Source organism: Prionailurus bengalensis, chromosome E3 (genome assembly GCF_016509475.1).
Source record: "Prionailurus bengalensis isolate Pbe53 chromosome E3, Fcat_Pben_1.1_paternal_pri, whole genome shotgun sequence".
In the NCBI taxonomy this organism is placed as follows: Eukaryota; Metazoa; Chordata; class Mammalia; order Carnivora; family Felidae; genus Prionailurus; species Prionailurus bengalensis.
This window is the reverse complement of record NC_057357.1, coordinates 4,062,932-4,077,223: the sequence shown is the minus strand read 5'-3', so window position 1 is coordinate 4,077,223 and position 14,292 is coordinate 4,062,932. Positions and strand designations below refer to the sequence as shown.

The following is a 14,292-nucleotide window of genomic DNA, read 5'->3' as shown; positions in this document are numbered from 1 at the left end:
GCTGGGCTGGCGGGTCGGGGCAGGTGCCGATGGGCTGAGGGGTCCCCACACTGTGAGAATGAGTGCCGTCATCCCCCTTTCCTGGCTGCAGGAGCGGGAGGGTCCTCTGCTTCCACGACCCCCACCATCACAGGGAGAGCAGGTGCTCCGGCCCCACGGGTCACCCCCAAGCGTTCATGATGGGATCACTTCTTGATCAGAGTGGAAGAAGATCTGAATGCAAAGCCCTGGGCTTGGTTTGGGGCCAGTCAGGTCTGGTCTGCTGAGTTTTGTGAGAAGCCCTCACGGTGTCGGGGCTCCTGGGCTTCTGTCCTCCCTGAACGAACAGCGGCCGCAGGGCAAACGGGAGCCGGGGCTTCCCAGGGGAAGCCTCCCTCTGGGACCTCCACGCGTGTCCCTGACCCGGGGTCTCCACCCTCTGGGGTGCCGCCTGCTGTCATTTGTCTCTGGTGTCTGTGCCTCTGAGCTGGGCTGCTGGCTTCCCACCCCACCCCTACCCCCACCCCCACCCGCCCACAGTACTCCAGAGTACTGCTGTGTTCCAGGCAGAGTCCTGAGGACGTTGGGGTGAATCGGACGGGTTCTCCGCTCCGTAGGGTGCACAGACACAATGCAGACGGGAAGTGCAGGAGGCTGTGTGTGCAGCATGTTCTGGGACAGGGTGGGGAACACGGGGTCCGCCCGCAGAGACAGGGAGGCAGCTACTCCCCCGAGGTGCAAGCCCCGAGCCCGGGCTGTAGGAAGGCTGGGGTCTTCCCGGGGACGGGAGGCGAGAGCAGGGATTCTGGGAGGCAGAGCTGGTGTTCGCTCCATGGGAGAGTGGCCTGGGAGGCCTGGAAATACAGGCAGGGGCTCATGTGCCCGGCCCTGGCCCAGGGCAGGAGGGCAGCCTGATCCCGCAAGTGGGGGCCCATCCTTGAGTGCCACGTGTCTCGGAGGCCAGGATGTGGGCTCCTTTCCGGAACCGAGGACACAGAGAGGGGCCTGGAGATTCTACTAGGGACGACGGGAACAGCAGCCATGCCACGGCATCCCCAGACAGGGCTCTGCACCTCTCCCAGGGAGAGTTCTGGCCGCCAGTGCTATGCACCCTGCTACAGTGAGCACCCATTCCCCTGGGGATCCTCCCTCCCCTTCGGTCCCTGTGCTTCAGGTACAGATGACATCGCCGGCTTTGCGGACCTCAGGCCATTGGCCACAGCGTCTGGTATGCAGATGGGTCATAAAGGCAGGCTCGGGAGAGCCAGTGGGTTTCCCCTGTGGGTGCTGTTGAAGGCAAACTCCCTTCCTGCTGCCTGGAGCTGCAGGGCCACTGAGATGAGAAGCCTGCCCAAGACAGGAGCAAACAGGAGAGTGGAACCAACGGGGGACAGCATTCCAGCTTGTTAGGATGCTGGATCCAGCCATGCCTGAACCCGTATCCGGGCTCTTCAGCTGTTTTCTGTTACGTGAGTTAATAAATGATTCTTTCAGCTTAAGCCTGTATGCCTTGGGTTTCTATCTCCTGCAAACTGGAGTCCCTGCTGATGTATTATCTTTATCGATTTGTAATGCCCAGACTCAGAAATCAATCTCAACGAGAAATTTCCTCAAAATCACCTTGTCTCCGTGAAATGAAACAGACTTGAATATTATACATTTGGGCTAGACTGAGACCTTTTGACTCAAAACACCTTGCTTTGCAGATGAGGCCCGGCAAGTCGAGTGTCTGACCCAGGGTCTCAATCATCTGTTCACGAATACTGACCGGCCCTGTCTGTCACATTTCGCACATTCATCCTGTGGGCGGGACAGACGAGTCAGGGGCAGAACCGGCATGAGGACCCAAGTCGCCTTAGTCTTAGCTCACAGTGTTCCCCTCTGCTCCGTGATACCTCAAGGCCGGGCCCAGAGTGGTTAAGTGACTTGCCCGTGGTCACACAGCCAGGTACAAGGGACGGACTCCCCTGCGGCCCCAGGGCAGCTAACATGAGCACCGAGAAGCCTGCTTCCCTGTCTTCTCCACCGAAATACCAAACGCCCTCCCATTTCATCACCTGGGGCCGTGGTCCTGCTCCTTCCTGAGTCCCGAACCTTAGGGCCCAGACCCTGGCCAGTGCCCGTTTCCCTCCGACACAGGCAGGCAAGTCTCACCCTTTCTCCCCCGGGGTGCACGGCACCCCCTCTCCTGGTGTCCGCCCGCCCTCTCTGCCTCTGTGTTGTGTCCTCGGGAGGCTGGAACCCACATTATGGTGGAAGCAGCAAACACACAACCTCCCTCCCTGCCGTCACCCATCCGAGGTCGTGCGGGGAGAGCAGACCTGTGGGGCCACGTGCCTGGGGGTTTTCACGTGTGGCTCCGAGGGGAATCCCCTGGCGCAGAGCCTGGACCTTGGCACTTAGCGGGCTCGTCTGGTCCCTGTCCCCGCTGTCTGCCTGGGGGAGGGAAGGGGTGGCCTCCCAGCACCCTGGCTGCCCACCTCCCAAGGGTTCACTCCTGCACCCTGTCTTGCTGCCCTCCCCTCCCGTGTCAGGAAGAGCACTCCGTGGAGAAGCATGGCCTCACGAGGGTGCCTCGGGCACCAGAGGTACGAGGGTCACGGCAGTCAGGGGCAGATGCCGCCGTCACTCGTCGCTTTGCTTCAGGATGAGGCATCACGGATTAGCCCTGCCCCCCGCTTACTCCCGCCCGCCCTGAGACACGAATTCCATCCACTTCCTGGCAGCTGATGTGGGCGCCTCCCGGTGCCAGGAGTCCCTGAAGTTGCTCTCCTGCCTCATCTTCATGGGAGTTTGGGGGCCTCTGTTCGCAGGACAGTAAAGGCGTTCAGGTCTCCTTTGGTCCTAAGCTCAGGACGAGGAGCATCTTGAGACGCGTGGTCGTGGTCCCGTGAAGAGGAAGCCAGGCCAGTCCCATCTGACAAGGGAAGGCAGAGGTATTCACTGAGCTCCCAAGGACCTGGGCACAGAGGGAGAAACGTGGAACTCCTCCTGCGGGGGTGTCGGAGAGCTTTCTGGAGAAGAAGCCACTGGAGCAGGGTCCTGGGCGGCAGGGGGAGGAATCCAGGGCTCCGGGGGAGCAGTGCTGCACACACTGCATACAAGTCCGCTTGGGGGCTTTAAAGCCCTTCTTGGTACCTCCTGCACGTGCCCTTGGCAAGACAGCTGGCTCTCCAGAGCGTGTGCGTGGGGCCAGATGGCCCTGGAGCCCGGGCTCGGTGGCTAGAGCCTCCCTTTCCTGGGGGTGACGGGTCCAGGAGGCTGAGGCCGGGCGAGGTGGGGAGACAGCATGGGGTGCAGGTGCGTGAGGGGTGAGGGGGGCGGCAGGACTGGCCTGGAGGGAAGAGCCGGGGCGGGGACCCCTCCCGGAGAGGGGAGCGAGACAAGGGGCCCGGGCCCCGCCTGCGGCCTCCTGCCCACCGGGGCTCGGCGTCAGCTCAGCACCGCTGGAAAATCCCCGTGCGCCATTATTCACAGCGGCTCTTCTCCCAAAACCCAAACGGCGGCGACAACCCAAGTGTGCGTCAGCGGATGCAGAGAGAGAAAATGCGTGTGCGCACAGCGGGATACTCCACAGCCACGAGAAGGAACGAGGTGCTGAGATGTGCTACGAAACTCGAAAACGCGTTCAGTGTAAGAAGCCAGGCACAGGAGCACAAACATCGTGGGATTGATTCCACCCGTATCAGACGCTCCGAACGGGCGAGACAGGCTTCAGTGGGGGTGGCGGCGGGGAGGGGGGGGTGGACAGAGGAGAGGGGAGGGACCGCCGGATGGCGAGGGCTCGGCTCTGGGAACATGGGCCTCCTCACACGGCCAGCGGTGAGGGCGGCACAGCATCGTGAATGTGCCCCAGGCCGCTGAGCGGCTGGGACGGCGGAGTTTACGTCGTGTACAGCTGACCACGGCCCAAGACAAGCTGACGGGCCACCGCGGCATAGAGCACGGAGCTGGGCTTCCGGCCCGTGGTGACGTGGCCGGCCGACACGGCTCCCGGCGCCCACCTGCCTCCCTCCCTGGCCGCAGTCCTTTCCCTGAACGTCCGCCCTGGTCTCTGGGTTTAAGGCTCTGTCTGCTTCTAGCGACCCCCGGCCTCGGGTGCAGCTAGAGCCAACGAGGGGGAGGGAGACAAGGGGCCCCGGCCCCGCCTGGGCAGTTCAGGCACCACTGATCCCAGCTGGCTGGCCGTGCCCTCCCTCTACCCACCCGCCTTGGTGACCCACGTGGGCCCAGGTGCCAGAATAGGACTGGAGCCCCACGCTTACAGGCGGCGGGTGCCTCGTCCCCTCCCTGCCCGTGCTCCTGCCTGGCCTCCATGTGCTCCTGGGAGGCCAGGGGCGTCTGCCCCGAACTCCGACTGCCCAGCCCCCACACCGTCGGCTCTGAGGAACCCGTGGGGACAGATGTGAAGAGAGGCCAATGGAACCTGTGCTTCAAGCATCTCTTTCCCTCATCCCTTGCTTGGCCTTTCCAGAAAAAGCCTGCCAAGTTAGGCCCCCGGCGCTGCCATCTGCCATCTGCCATCTGGTTTATGACTGTAACCTCTCCGAATTGCGAAAGGTCACCTGACGCGTTTCTGTGGGCGGGCCTAGTGGCCAGACCTCCTTCTCCGAGCCTGGGGCTCTGCGCTCAGGGGAGTTCTGGTGGTTCCCGGCCCAGAGCACGGCCCGCTCACTGCCCACACAGATGCGAGCCGGGTTCCCCCAGCAGAGGAGGAGGAGAGCGGGCAAGGGCCCTCGGGCCGGAGGGGAGGCAGGGGACGGAAGCCCGAGCCGATCTCAACGCAACACGATGCTTCTACGGAAGGGACAGCCCTTGAAACAAACTCAGGATCCACGTCTTATCTAAAAGGGGTACAAGCAACGATCCGGGTGGCTTTCCGAGGCCTGAGATGGGGCCATTGCCAGGAGGTCAGGCTGAGGCCCAGCCAGGGACCGAGGGCGACAGAGTACAAGCATCCCCTGCAGATGCCAAGGTCCCCACACGCCCGGATGCCCATGCAGGCCGCAGCCTGTCTCCCCTGGAGCACGTCCTGGTGAGCGGGAGGGCTCCAGATGCCAAACAAACCGTTGGGCCTGGAAGCAAGACTGGGAAGCATCACCCCGGCCGTCGGGACTTTCCAGCCCTCGGCAGATCCCGACTTCCCAGCGGTGACCTGGAAACCTCCCGTCCTCCAGCGTCACGCTTGGCACCCGAGAGCGCCAGGCCAGGCCTCTCGGAGCTCAGGGGCACTGGGAACTTACCGGCCTCGCCGACAAAGACCTCGACGGGTGCGCTGGCCGGGCTCTCGCCGATGATGTTGTAGGCCGTCAAGACGACCTCATAGCGCCGGTATTTCTTCAGATCTACGGGTCAAAGGAGACAGCGGTCAGCTCGCCCGGGTCCGGGCCCATCTCCCCGCCTGAGAACCACACCAAGGGGGCGGTGCCACCCGGGAGCCGCGGGGGCACGGCACGAGCGTTTCCTTCCTCCTCCTTCCCTGGCCTGGGACTAAAGGTCACCCTGTGCAGCAGCAGAGACCCGTCCCACTTGCGCTCAGGGTAAAGGCAGCAGCAAGGCCCCCTTCGGAGGAAAGAAGCGAGGTGACATAGTGTGACGTGGGCTTTGCCGCTGGGTCCAGAATCTCTCTGTAAGAACTGACAGAGTGAGACCCTGGTGGTTAAAAAGGAAATACATTGGCCTCGGAGTCTTTAACAACCACATCCTGGGAAGAGAAGGGTGTGCGAAGCCACGTATATAGGATTACACAGGGCACGCGGCAAAAGCAGCCGACCTTTGAGCCAAAACATTCTGGAAGGTTGTCCCGCTGGTGGATCTTGTTTCGTCACAGCCTGGCTTTCCTGAAGCCCAACGTGCGGGTCTGACCCCCTGAGTGAGTGGTGACTCGCGCCAGGCTTCGCATCGTGCCTCCTAGCGAGCCGCCAGTCAGCAGAGGTTCGGAGCCTCAGGACGCCGAGTTCCTTCCACCCCAGCCTCACAGAGGTGCCCACCGGGCCCAGCAGGGTCCTCTCCCCAACTCTTAGCCTTGCCGAAGCCCTGATGCCTCGGAACCCACCGCCGTAGCTTGTTAGTTTCCACCCCGGGACCGTGGGGCTCTTCAGTGTTACCTGAGACAAGCCAGGGCGTATGTGGACGGGGTGTAGTGGGGCCCCTCTCTCGCTTCAGAACCCAGACTGAAAAGGCGGGAGCGAGGTCCGGCCGGGAAGCCTCATCTCTGGAACCCGGGCTGCACCTAACCCTCTGAGTTGATCCTCAGCCTGGGACGTATTACGTGCGCACAGGGAACCAGGCAGTAGATGGGGACGCGGGGCAGATGACAGACGATGGGGCGTGTTTGGGGCGCAGTGTGGAGGAGGAGAAAATGGCTCGCCCGAGGCCTGCCCGGGCACTACTGGGATGCGATGGGATGGCACTGGTAAGCCCTGGGAGAACACCCCCCTTGTACCCACATTCCAGTCCAGGGAGGCTCCCTGCACGGAAGGGGGTCCCATCGGGGGCCCCCTCGGCCCCACATTTGGACCGTGAGACCCTCTGAGGACCAGGAACACAAGGACAAGTGACATGGTGCCACCAAAGGGAAGGGGCGAAGGACGGACGGATGGCCAACATGGGCTGAGTGCACGCGGTGGGGCGCCGCTCAGCCTTGGGAAGGAACAGTGTCTCCAGCAGGCTCCGGCAGGGACCGAGCTCCAAGGGGAAGAGGACAAGGGCTGTGTGGTTTCGCTCGTATGTGTCCCCGAGGGCTCAGACGCAGGGACAGAAAGTGGAAGGTGGGCGCCAGGGGCCGGGTGGGGGGACGAATGTCCACTGGGGACAGGGTCTCACTGTGGGAGAGAAAGGAGCTCTGGAGGCTGGCGGTGACGGGTGCACGCGGTGGGAGCAAGCTTACGGCTCCTGAGCCTCACGTTTCCCAACCGCTAAGACGGTAAATTTTATGCATATTTTACCACAGTCAAAAAAAAGAGGAACAAGAAAAGGCCACAGGGAGCCAGACGGGAGATCTCGCTCAACCTGACTTTCCTTTCCGTCCCAAAGTCAAAGACCCGCTGTCAGGAAAACCCCTTCCCAGCCTCAGTTTCTAGAAGTTTCCTTTCCTGTCTCCCTGATGGTTTTGGTGTGTTGAGAACAGCGTTTGAGAGGGGAAATTCCAGAAATTAGAGGCGTTAATCCAAGCTGCTTTTCACTGGGTCCACCGAGAGGCCAACTGGCGCTGGCCCCGGCCTGCCCCGCGGTCACAGCGCCTCCTGCTGAAGGCGGCGTGCACTTACGTGTTAATTCATACGTCGTTAACGTGGAGCTGCTGTTCACGGTCTTGAAGCTGCTTTGGGCTATTAGGGGCGAGCAAGGCAGAAAGGCAGTTAGCACGCGGGGAGCGGTTATTGCAAACGATGGGCCGCGCAGACGGAGGGGACGGCGCCTCGCTCGGCAGCTGCTGTGCCTCCCACACTGCCCGTCCAAGGGCCACAGAGACCACGCCGCCGCCTGAGCACTTCCTCGGGGCTCACCAGGGCGGGGGGCGGGGGGGGGGGGCTGCACTTCTTCCTGCGACAGCCAGGCGCCCGGCCCGTGACAGGTGGGGCCTGCGCTTACCCTCTGATTAATAAACGCGTAGGATTAGAATCTGCCACAACAGCACAAACAACACTAGAGGAGACGGGCTTCTCCCAGGGTGCCGACTCTTCCAGACGCCCCGCGGCAGGTACGGCTGTCGGCCTGCCTGTGCTCAGGTAAGAGCCCCACTCTGATGCGGGCTGGCAAGCCACAAACCAAGAGCACAAACCAAGGACCCAACCACATCCTGGCTCCTTTTATTTGGTTGTTTCGAATCTGCTACAAAGCCCGGGGAAGGGACGCTGTCTGGCCATCAGCAGGGATCACCTGTGGGGTGGGGGCGGGGTGGCCAAGAGCCTGGGCAACAAATGCCACTTCTTCCTGTCAGCACCACGCCTGGGGCGGGCAGCCTCGAGCCGCTGCGGGTCTGCGGCCCTGCGACCCCTTGGTGGTCGGTGGCGGACAGCGGGCATGTGGTCCCCAAGTGGCACGCTCTGAAGCCACAAGGAGGTTGAGGGGCCAGAAGTACCTTCTGGGACACCATCTGGGGGACGCCTTCTGACCCCCTTCTGAGAGAGGAGGATGGTAGAGAGCAGCGGCCTTTCCAGAAGTTCCAGAAGCTGCCTCTGCCACTGTTGCATCCAAGTCCTAGCCCGAGCCAGGGGTACCGGGAGCAGGGGTGAGCAGGCGGATAGGCCCCAGGAGAGAGGAGGCGCCACTCCATGCAAGGGCTGTGCGTGCACCGAGGCCGGGGAGCCCCCTGACTGGACCCCATCGGGCAGCGGCCAGCGGTGCGATACCCCCGGAGGGCCCGGCCGGTCTCCTCCCTCCCGGCCACACTCCATTAGCCTGACGCACCAGGGGCTTGGGTGAGGCCGTCCAGGAGCCCCTCAGCTCTTCCTGCCTAAGGGCTCCTGACCATTTAGCTTTGCAGGGACCCTTGTGAGTCACGCCTTCCCTGGTGTCCTCGGTGAAATCCGTCTCCGGGGCAACCTATCTCCCGGGACTCCTGCTCTGCGAAGCCTCCCCGGTTACCCCCCCCCCCACCCCCCCCACCCCCACCCCCCCCCCCGTGGAGTTTTCCACGGGCCAACACCTCTCTGCATGCCGGGGCTGCTGCAGGGACCCGTCCGCCCCAGTGGCTGCGTTCACTGGAGGCAAGCGGCATCTCCCCTGGCCCTTCAGGGCATTTCCCACCATGCCTTGCATGCAGAAACATGCACACTGGTCCCCCGGGGCCCTCGCTGCCCGCCTGGGAGCACGCGGCGGTGCCTCCTCCGGGAAGGGGAAAGCGTCTCACCTGTGAGCTCGGCCCGTAAAGCCGAGGGCGTTTTGAGCGTCTTGGAGGCCGTGGCTGAGGAGGCCTCGGACTCCAGCTCCCGGTAGTAGATCCGGTATCCCTGGAGGAGGCCGTTCAGGCTCTCGTCTCTCGGAGGCTGCAAATACATCACGGTCAGCCCACCGGAGGGGTCTGGCGACCTCTGCTTCAAGTTGAGTCAGCCAACAGCACTGGGTGGGGGGGGGGGCATCACTGATTCAAACAGGCGGCTCTTGGTTATTTAAGAACAAAAGGGCCAGTGCCACATTCACGCAGAGGAGCACAGGGGACCCTGAGGCAGAGGGCCAGGCTGTGGAGCCTTCTCTGAGGGCCCAGGTTTTCTGGTGCTGGTGTGTGGGCACCGGGCCTCGTGACCCGCGTGCAGTCTGTAGGAGCCCCCGTGGGCAGGGGACCACGCCCAGGTCGCAGAGGGGCGAGGGAGCTGCCCGTTGCCTGGTGAACCCGGGACTCACGAGAACTATGCATGCAGCCCGGCTCTGCCTCATCCACGGGCTGACCCCACCCTGTCCCTGATGGCCATCTGGGCTTGTAGCAGCCTCACTGCCCCCCACCACAGGCTGCTCTGCATGCCAGGTCAGCCCCACTCTGCCCTGACTCAGACCTAAGCTGGAGCCCCTGGGCGCTCCCCCCACCCCCCCCCACCCAGCGTCTGCTGGCATGTGACGGGCCCAGGGTAGGCTGGGTGCCCATCACCCTTCAGACACCCCGTGGAATATGAATGGCGGTAAGACAGGCCCTGGGCTCAGAATTTCACCCGCACTGGGATCCACTTCTCAGCCAAGGCCCAGCCCACATTCTCCCTCCCATCAATTTCTGTCGATTAACGAGTATGGGGATGGCTGTAGCAGCCACATGCCAGCCAGGGGGCCAGGGGCTCTGCTTCTGGTGTTTCCTCTGGGATACTCAGCAGATAAGGACAAGAACCACCCAAGCTGTGGCCAGACAGACGGACAAAGGGCGCCCCAGGACCCCTGGCTGCAGGGTCACGAAGTCTGTCTGGGGACAGGGACGCAGGGCGATTCCCCGTGACCCCTACACAGGCACTGTCTATAAGATGTCACCAGCGCCTCAGGAAACACTGTCCTGGTCCCAGAGTAGAGGCCACAGCTTTGTTGTAAGAAAACCCCATTGTTGTGGTGGGTTGAACTGTGTTCCCCAGAAAGACACGTTGGTATCCTAACCCCCATTACCTGTGGATGCCACTTTCTTTGGAAACAGGGTCTCTGAAGATGGTGAAGGTAAGAGGAGGTCATATTGCAGTAGGGAGGGCCCCAATCCAATGACTGGTTTCTTTTTTGGAGGGCAATTTGGCTTTATTTATCAAAGTTTTCAATGCACTTGCTTTTTAATCCAGCGATTACGCTCTTAGAAATCTACCCTACATAAATGTTTGCAGGTATGTAGTCCTGAGTCCTACAGATACAAGCTAAGGCTACCAGTACCCCCCAACCCCAAAACAAAGTATCTCTGGGTCTTTTCAGTGACACCCAAAGACAACAAGACGACCTTCAAGCCTGAAGATCACTGGCAGCAAAACTGCTTGCAGATGTAATCGTGCACTTTGGACTGATGAACAGGTATTACGATAGTTAATTCACACAGGGAGCCTGAGCGTTCAACATTATCTACTCGGTAAAGTTGAAGACAAAGCATATTTTAGGAAGCAATTTAGAATCCAGCAATCATTTGATAAATACTGAGATGACACAAAGGTCCTTATAAGAGGAGAGAAATTTGGACACACAGGGAGAGCCTCGTGTGTGCAAGGAAGCAGAGACTGGAGTAGTGTGCTGTGATATCGTGACCCCCAAGAAAAATATTTGTTCCTTCAGGAGGACAAAATCTGCTTCTCATATACATGTCTTTGTCCAGAGCGACAGAGGTGTCTTTTGTCATGAGAATGAGGTGACACTTGGACCTCACCCAGGGAAGTGTGATCAGAGGGTGGGAACTTTCCGGGGGGAGCAGGGGGGACCTTTCCCCCCGACTTCTGGGGAAGAGAGAGGGACCGGAGGTTCAATCAGTCACCAATGGCGACTATGTAACGAAGCCTCCATAAAACCCTAGAAGATGGGGTTCAGAGAGCTCCTGAGTCAGTAAACATGCTAAGATTTGGGGAGAGGGGAGCACGTGGAGAGAGCCTGGGAGCTCCGTGCCCTCCCCCACACCTGGCCCTTGGCACCTCTCCCACCTGGCTGTTCCTGAGCTCTACCCTTTCACAATAAACTGGCAGCTCATAAGTAAAATGCTTCTCTGAGTTCTGGGAGCTGCTCTAGTCAAACCCGAGGAGAGGGCTGTGGGAACCTGACTGAAGCCGACAGGTCAGAAGCACAGACCATCACCTGGCACTCGTGACTGGCCTCGGAAGTGGGGGACAGCCTTGTGCGACCGAGCCCTTGTCTCGTGGGACCTGATGCTCTCTCCAGGTAGAATCAAGTTCAATTCCAGACACCCTGCCGGTGTTGGAGAATTGCTTGATGACGTGGGGAAGCCTCCACACACACGCTTCGGAACTGGATCCAGAAATGCGTTGGTGCATCTACAAGCTAAGGACCGCCAGAGGTGTCGGCAGCAACCGGAAGCCAGGAAGGAAGCTGACGCCTTGGCTTTGGCCCTCTGGCCTTCAGAACCGTGTGAGAATTCGTTTCTGTCATTCGAAGCATGCGGGGTGGAGTAACATGTTGCGGCAGCCACAGGACATTAGCACATCCTTGCCCCCGAACTCTCTCAATGCAATTCTTACTGTCTGAACCCAGGGACCAGAGGGATTCGGATGCTCTGATAATCCTGTTCTATTTCAACCCTTGCTACCCACAACCCAAAGAAACCAGGCAGATTTGGAAGATGCAGTATCCTGTTGTCCAGACTCTCCAACGGCATAGCTCACGTAACTCATAATGATGTAGCTAGCCACGGCATACACGCAGGCCTGTACCAGAGGGACACGGCGTGCCTGGTATATTCAGGATGTTTTTGAACACGAGAAAAGCTCGCATTAATTCACATGCAGGCTGCCTCCCTCACAGCCCCAGTGTGACAGTGACAGCTGACAGCTGCAGGGGTAATCTGACCTCTGACCTCTGCAGGAAGGCTGCAAAGGCCCCAGGACCTGACTGTGCAGGTGCACAGGCCAGAGGCACAATTGCTTGAGGGTAATTCGCTTTTCATGGAGAGAGAAGCCGGGGTTTAGGGAGACTGGCTTTCACTTGCCACAATTATCAACGAGCAGGAAGTTGGGAGTTCGGGAAAATAAGTGTCCTCCCTGGGGCCCAAATGGGGTTCTCCAACAGGCAGCAAATACCCCGCCCACGGCATCTGTGTCCACACACATCCCGGGCTGGAGGGAGGAGGGGAAGGGCCGAGGCCGCTCATCCTGGGCGCACGAGCATTTCTAGCCGAGGAGGAGAGGGTGGTCTCCAGGTGCGAGGAGAGGGAGCCAAGCCCACGTCCCACAGGCACAGCCGCTACCCGCGACCGGGCAGGACCCACGTGTGGCAACAGACTCACTGGCGGCTGCTCCCGAAATGCCCTGGCGCGGCCCTCCCTGCAGGAGCCATCTGGGCTTGGGGAGGGGACAGGTGACCATGCAGCCCGGAGGGTGGCCTCCTTAAGGCTGCAACAGGTCCTGGCCCCACAAAGGGCAGGCTCCATGGAGACTCCGGGGTCTGCCGCACGGGATGCTGAAATGGGTTTAACCACATTTTCTATTCCTGGAGTCTGGAGCAAACCCATCTGTCATTTGTGAAAGAGGCCTCTACGACTCTGGATGTCCTGGGAGGCATCAGGAGGGCAGCTCCATGCGACACACAGAAAGTTCCAGAAGCCATGGGCTGAGTTCAGGCTCTGGAATGGAGTCTTGGCTCCTAGCAGTGTGGGCCTGGGCCGGTTGCTCAACCTACCTCCCAGGCTCAGTCCCGTATCCCTAGCAGGTGGAAGCCTGGCTAGACTGTGTAGAGCCTCCTGTGACTCTGGCCAGAAGGTTCCCTTTCAGCCACAGACCTGCTTGTCCAGCCCTCGGCCCTGACCACACCGCGCCTGTAGTTTGCGATTCCACGCGGACTGGAGGCAAGGCCACGTCTGCGTCTTTTCCTTTCTATTTCCCCGCTGCACCTGTGGCAGGCTCTGGTCACAGCGGGTGCTCGCTCCGTGCCTGTGGGAGCGAGCGGGGTTTGCTGACGTCCCAGATGACCCCATCGATGGTTAGTTTCATCCCGGACTGGCCGCCTGTCTGGGAGATGCTTGGGCCCAGGAGGCCCTAGAAAACCTGGTTCCGACACGCCTCCCTTTGAAGCCTGGTGCTGAGTCCCAGGGGCTGTCACACCTCTGAGCCTTTGCTCTGTCTGTGCGTGATGCCCGGATGCCCATCCCTCTGCCTTCTACCTGGGGTGGGGGCAGGGAGCGTTCATCCTGCAAGACACAGCCAGAAGCCCCCTCCCGGCCCCCCTGACGAGGGCCGATTGCCCCCCTCCACGTCTTCCCACGAATGCGTCATAGGGCTCAGCCCGGTAAACAGAAGGTCCTCGAGGTCTTGACTGGGTCTTGTCCACCCCTGAGGGCTCAGCACCCTATGCAGGAACCGGTCCTCTGCAGGTGATGGAGAAAAGGAACAAAGCCAAGATACGTCCCGAGGAGGCCCCACTGCCCGCTGTCCAGGCGGGCTCACCGTCCTCTTAGGAAGGCGCCTGTTCCGGCACCGAGTCCACCCTGTGCTGAGTCCAACGTGCACGATATGATCTGTGGCCTAAGAGGGTGTTTTTCTGCTCAAAAATGGCCTCGACCTCCACTTAGAGAAGTCTGCGGCCACACAAAGCCAACCGCATTTGAGTGACAGACTGCAGGAGCCCCCGGAAGTTTCAGAACAGCCAGCCTGAGTGCTGCGACCGATTCAGAAGCGTGTCTATTATGAGCTGCACTCGGTGTGGACACAATACCATCGCTGTCTAGAATAGAGGCTCAAATCCTTAGATTTCAAACAGCACTGGACCCCATGAAAGGCAGAGATCGATTATCCTACCAGGAAAAATCAAACCTGACAGATTCGACACAGGGGCCACTCAAGTGGGTCAGCAGCCTTGAAATTACAGGCGGCGTTTGCATTTTTAAACAAATTACTGGGGGGGAAAAAAGGGTTTACAGGTGAAACGTTTCATTTGGAATGCAAGTCTATATTTCAACGGAGTCTCTTTGTTCTGTTCGCTCTAATTTAGTAAATTACTCATAATTTTAATTATGCTTCAATTGCCTGGCAGTCGACAGGCATTTATTTCCACAATACGTCGTATTGACCACCTCCTGCTCTGGGCTTCTGGCAATTAGTTTGTTCCACTGGGCTCGGAACAGGGACAGCCGATGGCCACACATGCCAAGTTCCTTTGGTGCAGCTACCCACCATCCACGGAGCCGTCCAACCGCAATCACGCGCT

The 14,292-nt window shown here is 60.3% G+C and overlaps 1 protein-coding gene across 1 annotated transcript in view; it reads right to left on the bottom strand.

The window, feature by feature from the left end:
- SDK1 (sidekick cell adhesion molecule 1) overlaps positions 1–14,292 on the bottom strand; it is an 883,215-nt gene that overhangs the window by 57,115 nt on the left and 811,808 nt on the right. The window contains exons 33-35 of the mRNA XM_043561368.1: positions 8,831–8,966; positions 7,248–7,307; positions 5,223–5,324 (exon numbers count right to left, since the gene is read on the bottom strand). Of these exons, the coding sequence (XP_043417303.1) occupies positions 5,223–5,324; positions 7,248–7,307; positions 8,831–8,966 (298 nt within the window). The remainder of the gene's footprint in view (positions 1–5,222; positions 5,325–7,247; positions 7,308–8,830; positions 8,967–14,292) is intronic.